General features: G+C 36.5%; 1 protein-coding gene across 1 annotated transcript; it reads right to left on the reverse strand.

The window, feature by feature from the left end:
* Positions 1–2,044: 2,044 nt before the first annotated feature.
* Positions 2,045–2,830, reverse strand: LOC101980062 (pseudouridine-5'-phosphatase-like). The gene has a single exon (XM_005356092.3). It carries the CDS (start codon positions 2,828–2,830, stop codon positions 2,129–2,131), a length of 702 nt encoding a protein of 233 aa, XP_005356149.1. The 3' UTR covers positions 2,045–2,128.
* Positions 2,831–17,511: the final 14,681 nt, after the last annotated feature.

Raw genomic sequence — 17,511 nt, forward strand, 5'->3', positions numbered from 1 at the left:
GGAGGGATCCTGAAAAGAATCGTACAATGTGTACCTTCCTTTTCATACTGGGCCTCTACGGATTTACAACTGTGAAATTAGTCCACACTCAACTTGTAACTGTTTCCCACTTATGACTTAAACATTTCCATCACTGACTGCAGGGTCTCTCACACCAGGCTGCACCAGTTCTATGTTTACTTGCCTATGCTGTGCCCACAACAGGGCTCTGTCCCATAACCTGAGCTCTCTGATGGAGTTCAGCAAGTTTGCTCATTGTCAGTTTGTTCCTTTTCCTTTGTTGTTTTGGTAACCTCTAAGACTATGTTCCAGAGCAAAGACCTGGATATTCATTATTATGTGGTCAAGACAAAGAAATAGAAGCTCAGTAGCCTTAGATTGGCTGAAACCCAAAAAGCTTATAACTCTTTTTATCTTGTATTTTATATGCATTTTTAGAGGGAGAAAACCAGAAAGACCTCTTGTAGACAAGAAAAGTACCTAATAACAGGGTCAATACAGAGAAGAATATTTCATGAATTGAAGAATATTAAAGAAGAAAGTCTTTTTACTAACATAGAAATTTGTCAGCTCAATCCTGTTCCCTGTACAGAATGAACTTTCTTTAGCTCATCTGTTCTGCTGCTGGAATGTGTTCCTAGAAAGATGAATTAAAAAACAATCAGAAAGGTAAAGTCTGTTTCTATGCTTCCTAAAGATTCCTTGTCTGCTTGGCTCAGAACTTTTTGGACAGGGAGGATGGTATGCTCTGTTTGGGCCTGTCTAAATGTTTCATTAGGTCTCTCATGTTCTGAAAACTATGAGTTACCGATGTTTTTGAGGAAGCCGTTCCTTTTTTTTTAATTACTTCCTACCAAAAATATTAACAGAGAAGTCTTCAGTGTTGCTCACATGTGGAGCTCATTTTATGCATTGTCGCAGCCTATCAACTTTACCTTGCGGATATCCCTTAAGTGATCTATTTCTCTTTCTCGATTTTTAACAGTCACCTATCCAGCTGAGACACCTCTACTCCTCCTGATTTTTCTCTAACACTTTCTCCACACTGCACACCCAAACATCATGTCTGCAAACCTACCTTGGTGTTCTTCTGAAGAAAGAATTGTGGCTCCTATATTTGGGATCTCAGTCTTTACGTTCTCCCTTGTTCAAACCTCATCTCCCTATCTGCCATTCATTCTTTCTTTTCCAATCACTGGCTTCACTACACACCCATTATTAATTATATATTTATTTAAGTATGTGTTTTATTTTTTTATATTTATATGAATCATTGCATAAACACATTTATTATAAGTATATAATAAAACAAATATTTTTTTAAAGTATAAAATTAATATTCATAAGAAGTATTTTTTTCTGAGGTAGAAACAATATAGATTAGGATATACATGGAAGGTTTATGCTCTAGACACATTCAATAAGATACTGAATAAAGTCCCAATAATTCCCTGAGGTCATAAAATAACTTATCATAGCTGTCTGAGTAGGACAATTATCCATACCAAGGTTTTCACTCTCCAGCTAAAGATGAGACAGAATGGCAATCTGACTCATTGGTTAGCACGGTGGTGTTAATGTCAACTCTGAAAGACTAGAAGCAATACATAAAATACACATGTAATATGGATGTTCTTATGTTTATATACACACATCCATATATGAATTTTTAATATATTTTCAAACTGTCAATGATCAGAAATACTAAAATGAAAAAGAAAATGTACGTTTTATTTTATTTGGGAAAATGATATAATGTACATGTATGCATATATACATCCATGAACATACCGATGATACACATGTGTAACAAACATTGTGGGCATATTCACGTGTATACATACATGCATGCACACCCCTTTTTGTTGTATACCTAGTCAACTTTATTTTAGATGGTAGCTGTAGATGGTCAGTCTGGGCTTTGTCTTGTTTTCTTTCCATTGTCAAATGGAGAGCAAATCACAGAAGAGGCCAAGTAAACAATGGGACGGACAACTTTATAGCCTGCAATGACAATGAAGGTTACAATCTGGAGGTTGTTGATTTTCTAACTTTTCCCCTCAGCAACGTGGCTCACAAACCAGCCAGCCTTTGAGTCCCATGAGGCCCACAGCGGCATGTCCACCCTTCACTCACAGGCCGGCAGACCAAACAGGTTAGGGTCGAAGTCTTTCAGCGAACCCAGCACCAGGGTGGCCTTTTTGGTCAGGTCTTTGCTCAAGTTTTCATCAGGAACCATGACCACCTGCATCCCACAGGCCACAGCTGCCTCCACACCATTTGGAGAATCTTCAAAGACAAGGCATTTTTCTGGAGCCGGGGGAGGAGAGAACCTCTTGGCACAGGTAAGAAATATGTCTGGGGCTGGCTTGCCCTTCGTTACCTCCGGATCATCTCCCAGAACGACATGGTTAAACAAACCAAAGAACTCCTTGTGCCTACTGGTCTTCATTTGGAAGGTGAGGGTCCCGGAGCTGCTGGCCAGGGCAAAGGGTAGGTGGTTTTTCCGCAGGTACTGAATCAAATCATTAGCTCCTGGCATGAGTGAAGCTGTGGGCAACACCTCCTTCAGCTTCGCTTGGCTTTCTTCCATTAGCTCCTCTTTGGACATGGGCAACTGCAGGCGCTCTACTATGATCTCGGCCGTTTCTAGGGCCTTCTTCCCCATGACCAGGGACTTGACATCCCAGTCATATGTCTTCCCATGGCGACGGCATATTTCTTGAAACACCTCCGTATACAAATTTTCTGTATTCAGAAGCAAGCCATCCATGTCAAATAACAGGTGTGTAACTGGCCGAAACCGGGGTGCAGGAACCGCCTCAGCCATAATGAGGGTGGTGGACGGGCAGGGCCAGAAGAGGAGCGCAGGCCAGGCTGGCTTGTCCTACGCATGCGTGTTGTGGGCCTCTGTGACATAGGTCCTTCCTACGCATGCGTGTTGTGGGCCTCTGTGACATAGGTCCTTGGTTGGCAAGGTGATGATTTAATAAGACTGTGGAATCATAAACTTAACAAAATCACCCAGTAAACACTAAACAAGAACAAATATTGATATAGGGGATAAAGCTAACATCATAATGCTTTATTTATGTTGAACCTTGGCCTAGTCGTGGGTTTAAGTGGGCGGTAGAAATAAATCCTTCCAGAATGAAGAAGGAAGCAGATGTTGAAGCCAAAGGAGAGAGAATGGAAGGAGGAACTTTTTTTTTTTAACTGAATACAAGTCCTGAAGTTTCATTCACAAAATAAAACATTTTAAGATTATGAATTTGAAAATGAAAAGATAGCAAATGTTTTAAAAGGGAAACATATCCTTGGGAAATTAAGTTATTTTATCAAAAATTAGATAAAGAAAGTCTTTTCTGATGAGCCTTCATAGATTTTTCTAAAGGCATATCAATTCATTAAGGAGATTAATGTATGAAGTCTCTAAAAATCTTAGCGATTTTCTGACCACTCCTGTTTCAGATGACACAGAGAACTCGATCTCTTAATAGCCAGCAGCAATAAGTATTTTGAAAGGATCCACAGACATCAGAGCTAGCATGGTTCATGACCCATATTTACCATTAACCAACAAAGTTAAATGGATTATTTAGGCCCCAAGTAATCCTAAGTATGATAGTCCTAGGGGCCTGGAGGGATGGTTCAATTGTTAAGAGCACCCACTACTTTTTCAGAGGACTAAGGTTTGATTCCTAGCTCCCATATATCTGCTCCCAAAAATGTGTAACTCCAGTTCCTGGGATTTGCCACCATCTTGTGTATCTGCAGGTACTGCATGCATCTACACATGGTGCACAGACATACATGCAGACAAAGTATCCATATACATAAATTAATTAAAAATGAATTGAATGGTCTTCAAAGCCTACATCATGGCAGGAGTGGATAGTAGGCATGATCATAAGTTCTTTGATTCTTATTTTACGAATTTTGCAAAAAATTGTAATAACCAAGCAGGAGCAGTTTTTAAGCAAAAATGTATAAAAACTATAAGGGAAAGGGTACATGATGTGCATAAATCAACTCCAGGTGGTTTGAAGCTATTAAAAAAAACAAGCCCTGAACCTAACCACAACCAAGGTAATCACCACTCAAAAGAATCATTTAAACTTGTTGTAAAATTAAATACCCAAAGTAAGTCTTCAAAAGGACCAAGAGTCCAAGTAAAGTGCCACTAGCTATTGTATTTGTGATTAGATCAAAGTTAGAAAACATTAACTACTATGATAATATGCTAATTACACAGTATATTGATTCATTAAAACATCACAGTAAAACCCATATATCAGTAGTTATGTGACAACAAAAATTTAAAAATGAGTATGTATTATTGTATGCACATACACACAAATTATCCTTTTGTTAAATTTTTGAGATCCTCAAAAATCCATGAAGGAAAATGGTACTTAAAATATAAAGTTTGAAAATAAATTTGAATGAGAAACTAATAGCATATAAATGAATCTTTACTCCAAACTAAAGCTTAATTTAAAACCAGCAAATTCTTAGTTGTTTATGATACAGTAAATATCATTCTAGTCATATTTCAGATACTTGACACAATTCTTAAAATAAAGCATACTGTGTATATAACTATGCTCATTTTCCCAGTGAGGATACAGGTGTAAGAGATGAAGATTAAAGAGATGATTAATATGGGGGCCATGAATAGTCATTTAGTGCTGTAGGTCTGAGCTATGGCTATGACTTCAAACTTTTTTTCTGATGTTCTATGTAAGGGAGAAAGTCATTCCTGGAACTTAGCCTAAGCATTCTGACTTCACCCAATAGTTTTCTACCTGTTTCATTTTCTTTGTCTTCTTTCCAAACCCCATTCTGTTTCCTAAGGCCCTATATTTTTCTCTGTTTTATTTATCTCGATCATTTCCCAATTGTTGCCTTCTTGTTCTTTAATAAGTTGTTTCAGGGACCTAAAATTCATCTTACCACATAAACTGAATACTTTTGTAATTTGCATATGCCATTAATTCTTCTAAAACTTATTGGATGATTAACGAGGCTTTCCGTTGTTTTTCAGTGTTATAGAAGAGATGCTGAGGTAGTGAGCTTTGGTATTTATATCTCTGTTCTACAAAATCACAGAACAAGGTAGACTGAACTGGGCAAGTCACAAATCACCAGAGTGTTGAGCAAAAACAGCCACAGGCTCACACTAAATAGAGGAGACTAACCAATAGAAGTTGAAAATTAGAATTATAGAGGCAATATTGGCTCAGAGATTTGATTTTTTGGTCTGTGCTATGTTTTAAAATAAGTTCAAAATATTTATAAATCAGTAATGTTATGCAAGAGTACCCGAGTTTCTGGTTTCTCTTAAAAACTTAAACTTGACAATGATGTTTCTATATTTTTTCAGAGCAATAATAAAATTATAATAAAGTTCTCAATGTATTTTTTTCAATCCTGCATAGCTTGTTAACTCATGTATACCTGGGCCAGCAGGTGTAAGCGCTGATTTTGCTTGTCACTTTGTGGACTCCTAATATAAATACTCGTGAGCTGCTGTACCATTTCCTAACCATGCAATGTAGAAAATTAACAACTTCCTTCTGATTTTCTTTGGAACTTTGTACTTTTTTTAAACAGCTTTTTCAAACTGATCCCAAAACTGACCTACTTTGGAAATTTACTACTTTTTAACTGCCAAGAATGACACCTAGGAACACTGGAATTGACATCCTTGCATAAAATAGGAAAGTAAGCCCAGAACATACCATGACTATCAAAAATTCAAGAGCAGAGATGATCCCTTAAAAAAAAAGAAATAATCAAAAATAATGAAAGGTAGTACAATCTAATAATTAATTTCCAAGTATTTACTTTTTGTAGACGAGTAGAAATTCTCCTTGTTTACCCTTAATAAGCTCAGTTAAAAAACACATTTAAGTATTGACTCCCCAAGGTTTTACACAGGTAGAACTTGGACGTGATGGTCCATGTGTTTACAGTGGATGACTGACACAGTGTTTTCTCTTTGGATTATATGCTACAGATACTTAAAGCCACCAAAGTACATAGTATCGTTTCTGTTCTCCTTTTATGTAAGCAATCGAGAGAGTCTCAATTCATCTGACTTAGTGGAACAAGTGGATATTACCGGTTGGTGAAGAATCCTTACATACCATCTTGCTACCTCACTGTGTAAGACTGAGAGATGAAACTGCTGCTAAGTGGAGACTGTTCACCTCATTTTTATGCAACACTGGAGAACTCACGTGAGAGTTTCTGTGCCCCATTTCCTTTACAGAACACTAGAGAAAAGCCTAAATGTACATGTGTTTTATTTATTTATATATATGAGATAAACTGATGTTCATATGATAAAGAACCTCTAGTGAAGCATAGTAGCCAAGAAAAACATAGGAAAAGTCTGAACCATGACATTATCATCCTACAAAGAGGGGGAGAATTTAGAAGGCAAGGCTAAATGTGGAGCCAAACAAATTGGTCCCAAGATTCCTTTATATTAAGAGTTTTAGGGAAAAAAATTTAAATTAAAATCATATGTATTTGGAGGAGGTTACTCTGGCTTTTGAGAATTCGTAGGGGACAATATAAAATTTAAGAACTTTAAAAATTGCTACCTTTTCCAATCTACCTGGGATTTCTCTGAATCAGAGAATTTCATGGTTTCTATACACACCACACACACACACACACACACACACACACACACACACACACACACACACATTTGGTACGTCTATGCCTCCACTGTCCATGTATAGTTTTTCTTTGCATTCTTATCCTTTACTGGTTCCTTACTGGGTCATTTTTCAGTCATCCCCTCAAGCAAACACTTTCTCCATCTCTCTTCAGCAGAACACTCAGTGTTCCCAATGTCTCTGTCCCTCTGAAGAAGTGTCCATATCCCCTTGAGATCCTTCCCAGAACAAGGAAAGCCCAAGCAGAAAGCTAAAGTCCTTTTTCTTTTTTTTTCTGATCTTTGCTTCGAATGTCCTTCAGTTGCCTGGCTAACCCAAAGTTTCACAGTTCTCAAATAAATAAAATAAAATAACAAACTGAATATACATATTTATTTCTCTACTTCCCAAACTGGGATTCAAGGCCATGTCTGTCTACATTTTCCAATGAAACACTGCTCACCCATCACACTAAGTGGTATGGACGAGGCATGCCTTGCAGAGCCTGAGACAGTGGCATGGTGAGTGGATTTACCGGTGCTTTCCTCAGCAACAGAGAGACCTATGGCAGAATAAGAGAAGGCTCATGGATCTAATAGTGTGATCCTAGCTACCATATTAGTTAGCCATAGCCTGACTCTGAGACATTTCTGGAATACAAAGCAAGACACAGATGTCCTGCACTGAGGTAAAGGTGATTGCTGCCCTTCTCCATCCCCATGCCTTGTAGCTTTCATGGTGGTGTGGGGAAGGGGAGGACTGTGAACAGTTAGAGGTAGCCACAGAACTTGGGCCACGCATCGTAGGAATCCTAGCAGGGAACAGACTGAGTGCTCACGGAGACAAAACTGAAAAAAATGGTCTATTTTAAATGTATGCTCATCTTTTATCTTCCTTCTGCAACATGGATATAAAATCCCAATGTGAGTTTTCTATGGAGGATATAAAGACTTATACTCCTAAATTATTGTTTAAAAAGCAGAAAATAGGAAATATTTACCACCAGACTCCTGCACAAGAAACTCTCTTTCATAGAAAAATCTCTTATGAAATGGAAATATTTTCTTTGTGAAAAATCTCTTGTGAAATGGTAGCACTTTCTTGATATGATCAAAGGAAGCAGTGGCTGAAATACCTTGACAAAACTTACACAGACTATACTTGATAGATCTAGGATTTAAGCCCAAGTTTACCTGACTCTTAGTTTTTTCATAATAAGTAGGATATAAGTTTTCATTTAAAAATATAACTATATAGTTTAGAACTCATTATTTCATAAATGAAATATGCTACTTAGTTACTTCAGCATATGGTCAATGTTGTGTTATATTTTGATTGTGTTCTGACAAAGTTTGCTTGGAGTCAGAGGGCAGAGCTAGCCACTATCTGACCAAAATGAACCATAGAGGCTTGGAGGACTGTAGCTAGAGAAGACAGGAAGTAGTAAGGTGGGGCTGAGAGAAGCTCTCTTTCCTTTTGGACTGAGGAACAGAAGAGGTAGGAAGCAACTGGTAGCTGCTCACTACTTCTCTTATCTTTCAGGTTCTTACCCTAACACCTGACTCCAGATTTTTTATTGACAAAGATTAATTAGATTAACACTTCAGGCAACTCATGGCTGATTAATATTATTTGCCTTGTTTTGATGTACAGTTTGAGAACATATAATAAATGTCTAAATGAGTTTTAAAAGCCTGTTTTATAATATTTTAAATTTTGTTTTCTTTTTCTAAAATGCTAGATAGCAAGGTCAAGGACTAAATAACAATGTTAGAAAACAAGTGTCAATGATGAGACTTCAGTGCCCATGTAGTTCAGCCTTCCTAATTATCAGCAAATGCTTTCTTTTCGAAGATTGACTGTGATAGGGTATATATATATATATTTCTAGTAAAGAGAATTATCTGGAAATTTAGCTTCCAAATAACTTGATAAGTCAGAAAGTCAATGGAGTACGATAAATAGACTCAGAGGAAACATTTTCTTCAAACGGCCTACTCTAAAACCCTCATTCTTCACATGATGTCAAGATTAGATTAGCTGCATTAGGAATCCCGTTTTCTGAATGAAATTTTGAAGATGAAATGACAAGGTTTTCACTATGTTATTGCCCTCTTAAAAAGAAGCGCAAGCAGTCCTACTGTCCACCTTTCTCTGTCATTTGGTGTGAACCTGTTATAGTTTCAATACTGCTTGCCCCGCTGATACAGCACTTTAATCCTCAAGTCCCATAATTGCTAGTGTTAGCAAGATTACAATCTATTTTGACCACAGCATTTAGAGGTAGGGACATCAAAAAGAGAATAGCTATAGAGGATTGAATTCTGGTAGCTTCATAAGAAGGGCAGAGACCAGACTCAGGTATAGATTAGCGCGTGATGCTCTGTCATGTGCCTTGCCAGAAATCTGTCAATAAAGTTACCTTCTTTGAAGTGATGTAACTAAAGGGGACACTGGCCAAAGCCTATGCCACACTGTCTGGACTTTCAGTCTTCATGGTTGTGAGTTAAAGAAAATGAAATCAAACCAATCTAAAGTGCAATACCTCTTTCATTGCTTTGTATTTAGTCTCAGGAATTTCATCCTAAATGAAATATGAATGGTGTTAATGAGATGACTTAGTGTGGAGGCCGAAAAATGCAGGCCCATTTGTCTGACCTTCAGAGGGTTTAGAGATTGACAAGCACAGTCACAGGTCCCGACTCAGGATGTGATTGCTTGGTTCTTTTGAAATTAAGATAAGTTCATGCCATCCCGACAAGTGGTCAGGATATGCAAACATACTTCTGCTCCTTCTTTTGTAACTATGATGTCACCTGGGGGAGAGGCAGTCTTCAGGATGTGTGACCTAGATCATCTTTGCTACCTAGACTACAGAATGCTAATGATTTGGTGTCTCAGAGTGATAAAGCGATTGACTGTGTGAGTTATACTTTGTATCATGTTAATAAAGTCTTTTGCTACCTTCTCCCCCATTTACTTTGGGTATAATGGAAAACTAAATGTGGGCAGATTTCAGGATTTCAGTAATCACTGGAATACCCTTCTGATACTTTCTGTGTCTTTTGTCATATTATTTTTATGCATCTTTATATTCTTTACTTATATTTCTTCAATTCCCATGCCCCTACCCTGGTATGAAGTACTTTTGTTGAAGCTGGTCCTCGACAGCTTAGCAGATAAAAGTCTTTGCCACCAGGCCTGATGATTCAGTGGGAATAGAGAACTGTTTCCCTAAAATTGTTTACTGACCTCCACCCGTTTGTGAGGGCAAAAACATGCTCATCACAAACCCAGCAATTAAAAGTAGTTTTAGAGAATTTTTAAAGTCACCTGTTACATAAGCAAAATACAACTTCAAAGCAGCATTAGATTTCTGACTAACTAGTGTTACTTAGCAGTGTGTTATAACAGAACTGAAGAATACATGCAAATAATATTTCAGTATTGTTTCATTGAGTGTAGAACTCAACATTTATTATTATTATTTTTTTACTATTCAAATGTTAGAAAACTTAGATGGAATGACTGAGTAATAGCTCAACATCCAACCATTCCTCATAGCTACTTAACAGGCACACCAAAACCATAGTCAATTGAGCCTAAATATGCTGAATAACAGTTACAATCTTTAGATCTAGACTTTACTGAAAGAAAATAATCAACTATAGTAAGAATAGGGTCAGGTTTGGGGAGGTAACAGAGGGGCTGAGGACCTTTGCTAGCAAACATGATGTTCTAGTTGGATTCCTATTACTACATTAACCAGGCATAGTGACACCATCTTGTAACTCCTGTTACTGGGAAGGAGCAGAAAAATCAGGAATTATAGGCTATGCTTCACTAAATAGTGAGTTCAAAGCATGTGTGGGCTACCTGAGACCTCTTCTCAGGAAGAAAGAAAAATAGAATAGGATGAATGAGGGGATACAAAGGACTCAGATTCATGCCGGGGGAGCAGAAGTTGGAGAAACAAAGGAGCTGAGCAGCAGAATTGCCATTGGTCTGATGGAATTCCTCCCTATCATGGCAAGCCAGGAAAGAAGAGGACATGGCATGGCACCAAGTGTTTTGCTTGTTTACCAAGTCTCATTAAGAACAAAATCGTATTAAATATTACATCATTGTTTCCAAAGACCTGCCTTCTGTTTTTAAAAAAATGAAATAAAACATGACTAATATCATGAAATAATCTTTCTGAGTAAAATTACTAGTCTTCCCATAAGACACAGCAAACATGTGAAGTCATCAGTGATACTTGGATAGACCATGCAGCTATTGGATACATTGACAGGCTGCCAAGTTTTCCTAGGTCTTTTCGATGAAAATAATCTATCATTACATTGGCTCTCCAGTATAATAAATTCTAAAAAATTGTGATACTGTTCTAGTTCACCTTTAAAACACAGAACCCAGTCTAAGATAAGATATTATTCATTACTAATATTGTGAATGTAAACTAGACTATAAAAAAATTGACTGAAGATCTAGCTTAATACATCAGTACGTGTTTCATTTTCCTCAGTGTGGCAAAAGTGAGTGGGATACTCACAAAGAGGTACAGTTGATGCATAAATCCTAAAGATTATAACAAAGTACTGCCTCTATTGCCATCATTACTAGCTCATTATTTACCTAGTCAAATGCACTGCCTCAAAAATACCATAAACAGAACAGGTTGGCTTTACAAGGGAAACAGTGCAGCGCTTTTTCTTTTTTGGAAACCTCATTTGTCCTTGTTGGCTTTCGACAATCAACACAAACCTAGACGTATCTTGGAAGAGGTAATCTTAATTAATAAAATGGCTGGATAGAATAAACCTGTAGGCAAGTCTGTGGGAGGGCCTAACTCAGTGCAGGAAGTACCCCACCCCTGGGCAGGTATCCTGGGGTTTATAAGAAAGACTGACCAAGTCTTAGAGAGCAACTAGAAAGCAGAATTTTTCCAGGTTTCTGCTCAGTTCCTGCGTATAGTTTCCTGTTTTGAGTTCCCAGCTTGACTCTCCTCAGTGATGGACTGTTATCTGGAAGTGTAAAATAAAATAAGTTCCTTTTCTTCCTAAGCTGCTTTTGGTCATGGTTATTGTCACAGTGACAGAAACCTAATGAACATTTTGCTTCTCCATCAATAATCATCATTGTTTAATCATTTTCCAAGTAGATCTCTTATAATGAAATATATCAAAGAGATTTGCTTAAAGTAACTAGAAGAGAAATGCTAACTGCCTCAAATTCACGTGAATTTACAATTCTAGGCTGTTTCAGAGAGTACAGTGGTAATTTTTGCAAACTAGGGGAGACCATTGTCAGGATATCACTGTGACAAAGTTCAAAATTCTAGTTTCATCTTTTTGTTAATACTCCATAAATTAACTTGATTTAACTTATCTTTTTGGCATGGCACCAATATATTTAACTCAGTTATCTTATAATTACATTGTGTTATTTTTTCAGCATTATACACACACATGTATATCAGTATATATACACACAAACTAACTTAAGTGTAAGGAGAGATAAAAGATTTTTGGAAGATAGTTCATTAATGACTATATGTTAAGTGGTGGTGTTGAATATTAAAAAGTACACTAAAATCCAAAAGAAAAAAGAATAAAATCTCAATGAGTTTTATTGAGCTGATTAAAAATAAGAATAAGCTTATAAAACTTCCATGAGGAAAGCAGGTTTGTGGAGACACAAAAAAGAGATGGGAGGCTGAAGTTAATTTGGTTTGATCATTCAGTTATATCCAATATGTAGAGATAATGGGGATATAATTATTTGTGTTACAACAACATTCTCTTAGGATGATATTATCCTTGCTTGGTTATAACTTCTTTTGCTGACAACATTTTTCAAAGTTATAGGATCCAATAAAGTTGTACCTTCAGGAGCAATCCATTTTCAGGATAGTTCTATTACTCTACCCATACTATTTTAAAGTAGAGCACTTTTAAATATACTTATAATTTATTGTTTCTAGTAACACATATTTTGATAGTTTTCAGTTAGAGGGACTAATGGATTTACTTTTTAGAAAACTGAGAATAGGGTAAAACATACTCTTCATCATTTATTTGCTTATTAACAAGAAGAAAACTAAAATCTATTGACTTGTTTTCTCGTTTAAGAGTTCATTCACTTGTCTACAATTAATTCTCTGTTGTTCTTGGCATTCTACTGGTCACTGAAAATATAAAGGCAAAAATTCATTATGGCCCTAAAAATATTATGTGGTTATTTGAAGATATGGGAACAAATACATCAGTGGAATAATAAACGTCCATCTGACCAAATCTGAACAGATAAGAACTGGTTGCTCTTTTAAGTTCCAGAAGAGGCAATTATGGACTGCTGTTTCCTTATAATATATACAACACATCAGCATTTGGAGATAAGGCCCTATGGGAAAAAGAGAGTTAAAGAACTCAGACACAAATTATTGGGACACATATTTGTGCTGGAAAGAGAGGTAGGCATTATACAAATACATGAGGTCAGAGTAGGGATGAAAATCGCTGAAGATATGAGGAACAAACTGAAGACCACAGAAGTGAACATGAATATGGTTTTGCTAGCACTTGAGATGGGGTAAGAAGTGGCTGTAAGACATGGAGGCGGATAACTACAAAGCAGCAATGCTAACAAGACTAGGGATTTGGACTTCATCCTGACTGCTTGGTTATGTGTGGCCCTTGAAACATCATAAATGTTGGGAGGACTAATTATTAACTTACTGTTTAAGAAAGATCCTCCAAAATCAATGATGGAAATGGGTTGAATGGGTAACAAAACAAAGCCAAGGAGATCAGTAAAAGATCTGGTGAATATTCGGAACCGATAAAGGGAATTAGACAAGAGAGGTGAAGTTGAATGCAGACAACAAATATGGTAGGACTTACACATTATTTCACCTGACTGTTGTGAGTGGAGACAATCAGGGATGGCTGCCTTTTTAAAAAATGTGTAGCTAAGTTTTGCAAAATAACAACCAAAATCATTTAGTTGTAAACATTAGTTGTAAAAATTAGTGTAAATGCACTTTTTCTTCTTATTTACATAGCTGCTGCTGAACATGAGCATCGCTGGGTTTGGCTCCCAACTCATGAGGTTAGATCCAATTTTACTTCAAATGTGTCTGGCCTCCTTGGATCGGCAGTCAACTGAATCATCTCACGATGAACGGTAGGACATAAGGGAGAAAACTTGAGTACCTTTTAATTAGCATATTTTATTTGTATAAAATAACGTTTCATTATGATATCTTCATGAATCTATTTCATTTGTATTTGTCATAATCACCCTTCCTATTCCTCTTCCCTCTTTGACTGACTCCTAGTTTTCTATATAGTTCATCTTCTATTTTCAAGTTTTATGCTTAAGTCCTGATTCCACATAGGAGAGAAAACCCACAGTATGTTTAGCTGAGTCTGCTTAACACCATGGGGTATATTTCTCTCCATTTTTGCTCAGATGACATAATTTAATTTTTTCCTTACGGCTAAATAAAACCCCTCTGTGCAATTATCTTTCATTTTCCTTATGCAGTCACATGATGATGGACACTTGAGCTGATTGCATAACTTGGCTATAGTGAACAGGGATAATGGTCTTTTAAACTTCTGGCTGTGTCAGTTATAAGTATATTGGTCCTCCAAAAACATGTTGGCAAAGCGGAATGTCAAGAGATGGTAGGCAGTGGATTCTGTGCAGCCAAGGCAAAGGTGCACTTTCATAATATTATGTCTAGTCATTGAAGAACCTGGCCTCAAATGTAATTTACCATAAGTCTTATGTAGCTGGTCATAGAATTCCAGAGATAAAAGAGATAAAAATACATAATTTAAACATATAAAAATTGGCTTTTAACATATGGAAGTGACATCAGCCATTCAAACCGTTGCTGTTTAATAGACAGTTTGGTATACATACTGTGAGCCATTAGGATGATTATATCTATGCTGGGAACACAGGTCAGAAAATTGTCTGTGTTAATTCTTGGAGGATACTGAGGAATAAAAACAAGGAGAATCTAAGCAGTTCAGTATTTAAGGGATAAGCATGAGCGGAAGGAAATGAAAGAGTCTTGGAAACAAAAAGAGTGATTGTGCACACTGAGACTGTCTTGGTTTGAAGAAGGAGAGGACTCTGAATTATTAGCTGGATGGTCAGAGCCAGATCAATAACAGGGTAACGTTAGAAAGTAGACTAATTTCTGGCTAGACTACAGTTGACATTCTAGAGGCTCCAGCATGTCTGCTGTTCTTAGCCCTCTCATTCTCTCCCCAATTCAATACAAGGTAAATCTGTTTCTAGAACATGTCCTGTGTGGGTACAGTTCTCTATGTTATCACTGCTCAGATTAGCACAAGGTCGAACACATCGTACAAGACCTGTTTGCAGGTCTCCCAAATCTACTCTTGTTATGACTACGATTCTACTTTCATATCACAAATAGACTAATTATTTAAAATAAGAATCAAATATTCACAATATTTGCTTTCTCACCACTAATGTTCTGGCATTAGAAGTCTTACACAGTTTTATACCTGGCAATCTCATGTTCTACTAAAGTCACATCAGGCCAAAATGTTTCATCTGTGTTGTCTTAATTTTATACCTTTGAGGCTCTTTATTGTTGTTCCCAACTTCAACTCTTTGTACCAGCCATCCTCTAGTTCTTTAATGTTTTATTTGTCAAAATTCAGTGTTATAATATGTGAATAACAGCTACATTGAGCTTCAATTCATTTCATATTGTCAAAAATTCCAATAATTAATAGATTTAAAAAATTCCTTTAAAGTGGAAATGAATAGTCTTTATTTTTTTGTCTCATAAACCTGTTGAATTTTTTATTTTGCACATTTTAGTATCTGACTTCTTTTTGTCTCCTAATATTGGTACAGATATGTTGCATTATTCATAAATAACTTTCATAGTAATAACTATCCACTGACTCTTTGGTCTCTTATATTGAGTTGAACAATAATCAGGACAAAGGAACTAAATGCATTGTACATAAAAATATATTGTAAAACAGGCATATAACTTATTGTGAACAAATCCAATTCTCCACTTTCTCCCCTCTACCCTAACTACCATTTTTATTTCTCAACTTCTTTAAAAATACAAAACCAAACCAAACACTAGATCACTTAGTGTTGTTAGTGCGTGCATGGGTGTAGGCCTGTCCACTGAAGCACAAGAAACCTGCTAGGGCCTACATCCCTGAAGAAAACAGACTCTCTTTCTCTCACCAACAATTAGTTGCCAAAATCTCTTCAGCTTTGGGTATGATTCCATGAAGATTTACATATTTCGTGCTGGAATTTTGACTGGTTTAATCTTATAGAGGTCTTGTGCATATAGTCATAGCCATTGGGAATTGTGTGTATAATGGTTCTACCATGACTCGAAAACGCTGTTGAAGGCAATCCTCCACTACATCTGGCTCTTACAATAGTTCCACTTTTTCAACCATGATGATCCCTGTCTTTGAGAGAAGGAAGTAACACAGCTGCGTTTATCCTAGCATGAGTTCTGTTGGTCAAACCCATACCACCAGGCCTGTGTGGCAAGTGCCTTTATCTGCTAAGCCATTACTGTTCACCATGTAATTGTCTAAATTCTTGTATTGATTCAAATAAATTGATGCATGAGTAAAAAATTACACACACATACACACACACACACACACACACACACACTATGCTGATTGAAATGAAATTCTGTTTTGCCTATAAAACAGAAGCTAACAGAAACAGTGAAGAAGAACAGTTGATGGACAGTAGCATGTTGTGAGTGTGACGGATTTACTTGCCACTGATAGACAAAAATACATCTCTTTCACTTAAACTGTTGAGAGGAATGACTATGGATATCCACTTTTTTTTTCTTTCTACAAATCTCCGCATCTTTCATTGCATAACTTACATTTCTTGTTTTATATTCTATGCACATTTTCCATTCTCATTAGGGAGTCTAACATAGCATCACTATTTGGCCTGGGAAGAAGTCCTCATGAAGATGTTATCATGTTTATTTAACTAACATGTTAAAAGTATTATTTGATAAGAAGTTTATTTCCAGATGTTTTAAATATTATTACAACAAATTGTGTATAAACATATATGCATAAAATTATGTATGTGTATATATGTATATTTAATTGCATATATCTTTTCACAGGTCTTTGAATATTTTTATAGAAAAATTCTATAGTAAAAGTCGTTAAATAAAACAGTTTCCCTTTTTAAGGTATTTTTTATTTATTCCAATTTACTTTAAAATATATTTGAAGTATACAATATAATCAAGTCCTATTATTGTTTCCATTATGGGAATGATTTTAAATAAAACTGATCAGGTGAATGTTACCATTTCCCTGATTCAATTCATAAATAGTTGTCGTTGATGATGAAACCCTGTTCAGAATGCTCCAGGTAAGTTATAGTACAAAATGCCTGTTCACAGCGGGAAACTAAGAAATAACTGCACGGATGTTTTATTTATCAGATAAGACAAACATAAAAGCACCATCTGTGCTTTAGAGGAAAAACAAAAGCTTGGCTTCCTTAATTAACAATCTCTCTCCAGGTGCCAAGCACGCTTGCATATCTCACACCTTTGTAATCTGACTATGTCATGATCTGGTGTGGAACAGCGTTGGAGGGATGGGAGTGCAACAGTGAGAGAATATGCATCATCCAACTGATAAAATAGAGGTTTCCTGAGCTCTAGAAGCATCCCTGTTACAGTGTCATAGATACTGAGGCAGACAGATCCTTGGATCATAATATCCAGACAAGTTAAAGCCTTGATGTAGCCTTTATCCCC

The sequence above is a fragment of the Microtus ochrogaster genome, chromosome 18 (genome assembly GCF_000317375.1).
Source record: "Microtus ochrogaster isolate Prairie Vole_2 chromosome 18, MicOch1.0, whole genome shotgun sequence".
Classification (NCBI taxonomy): Eukaryota; Metazoa; Chordata; class Mammalia; order Rodentia; family Cricetidae; genus Microtus; species Microtus ochrogaster.

Excerpts from the sequence above, each read along its gene's own strand:
- LOC101980062 (XM_005356092.3), bottom strand. The coding sequence starts at position 2,830 with ATGGCTGAGGCGGTTCCTGCACCCCGGTTTCGGCCAGTTACACACCTG.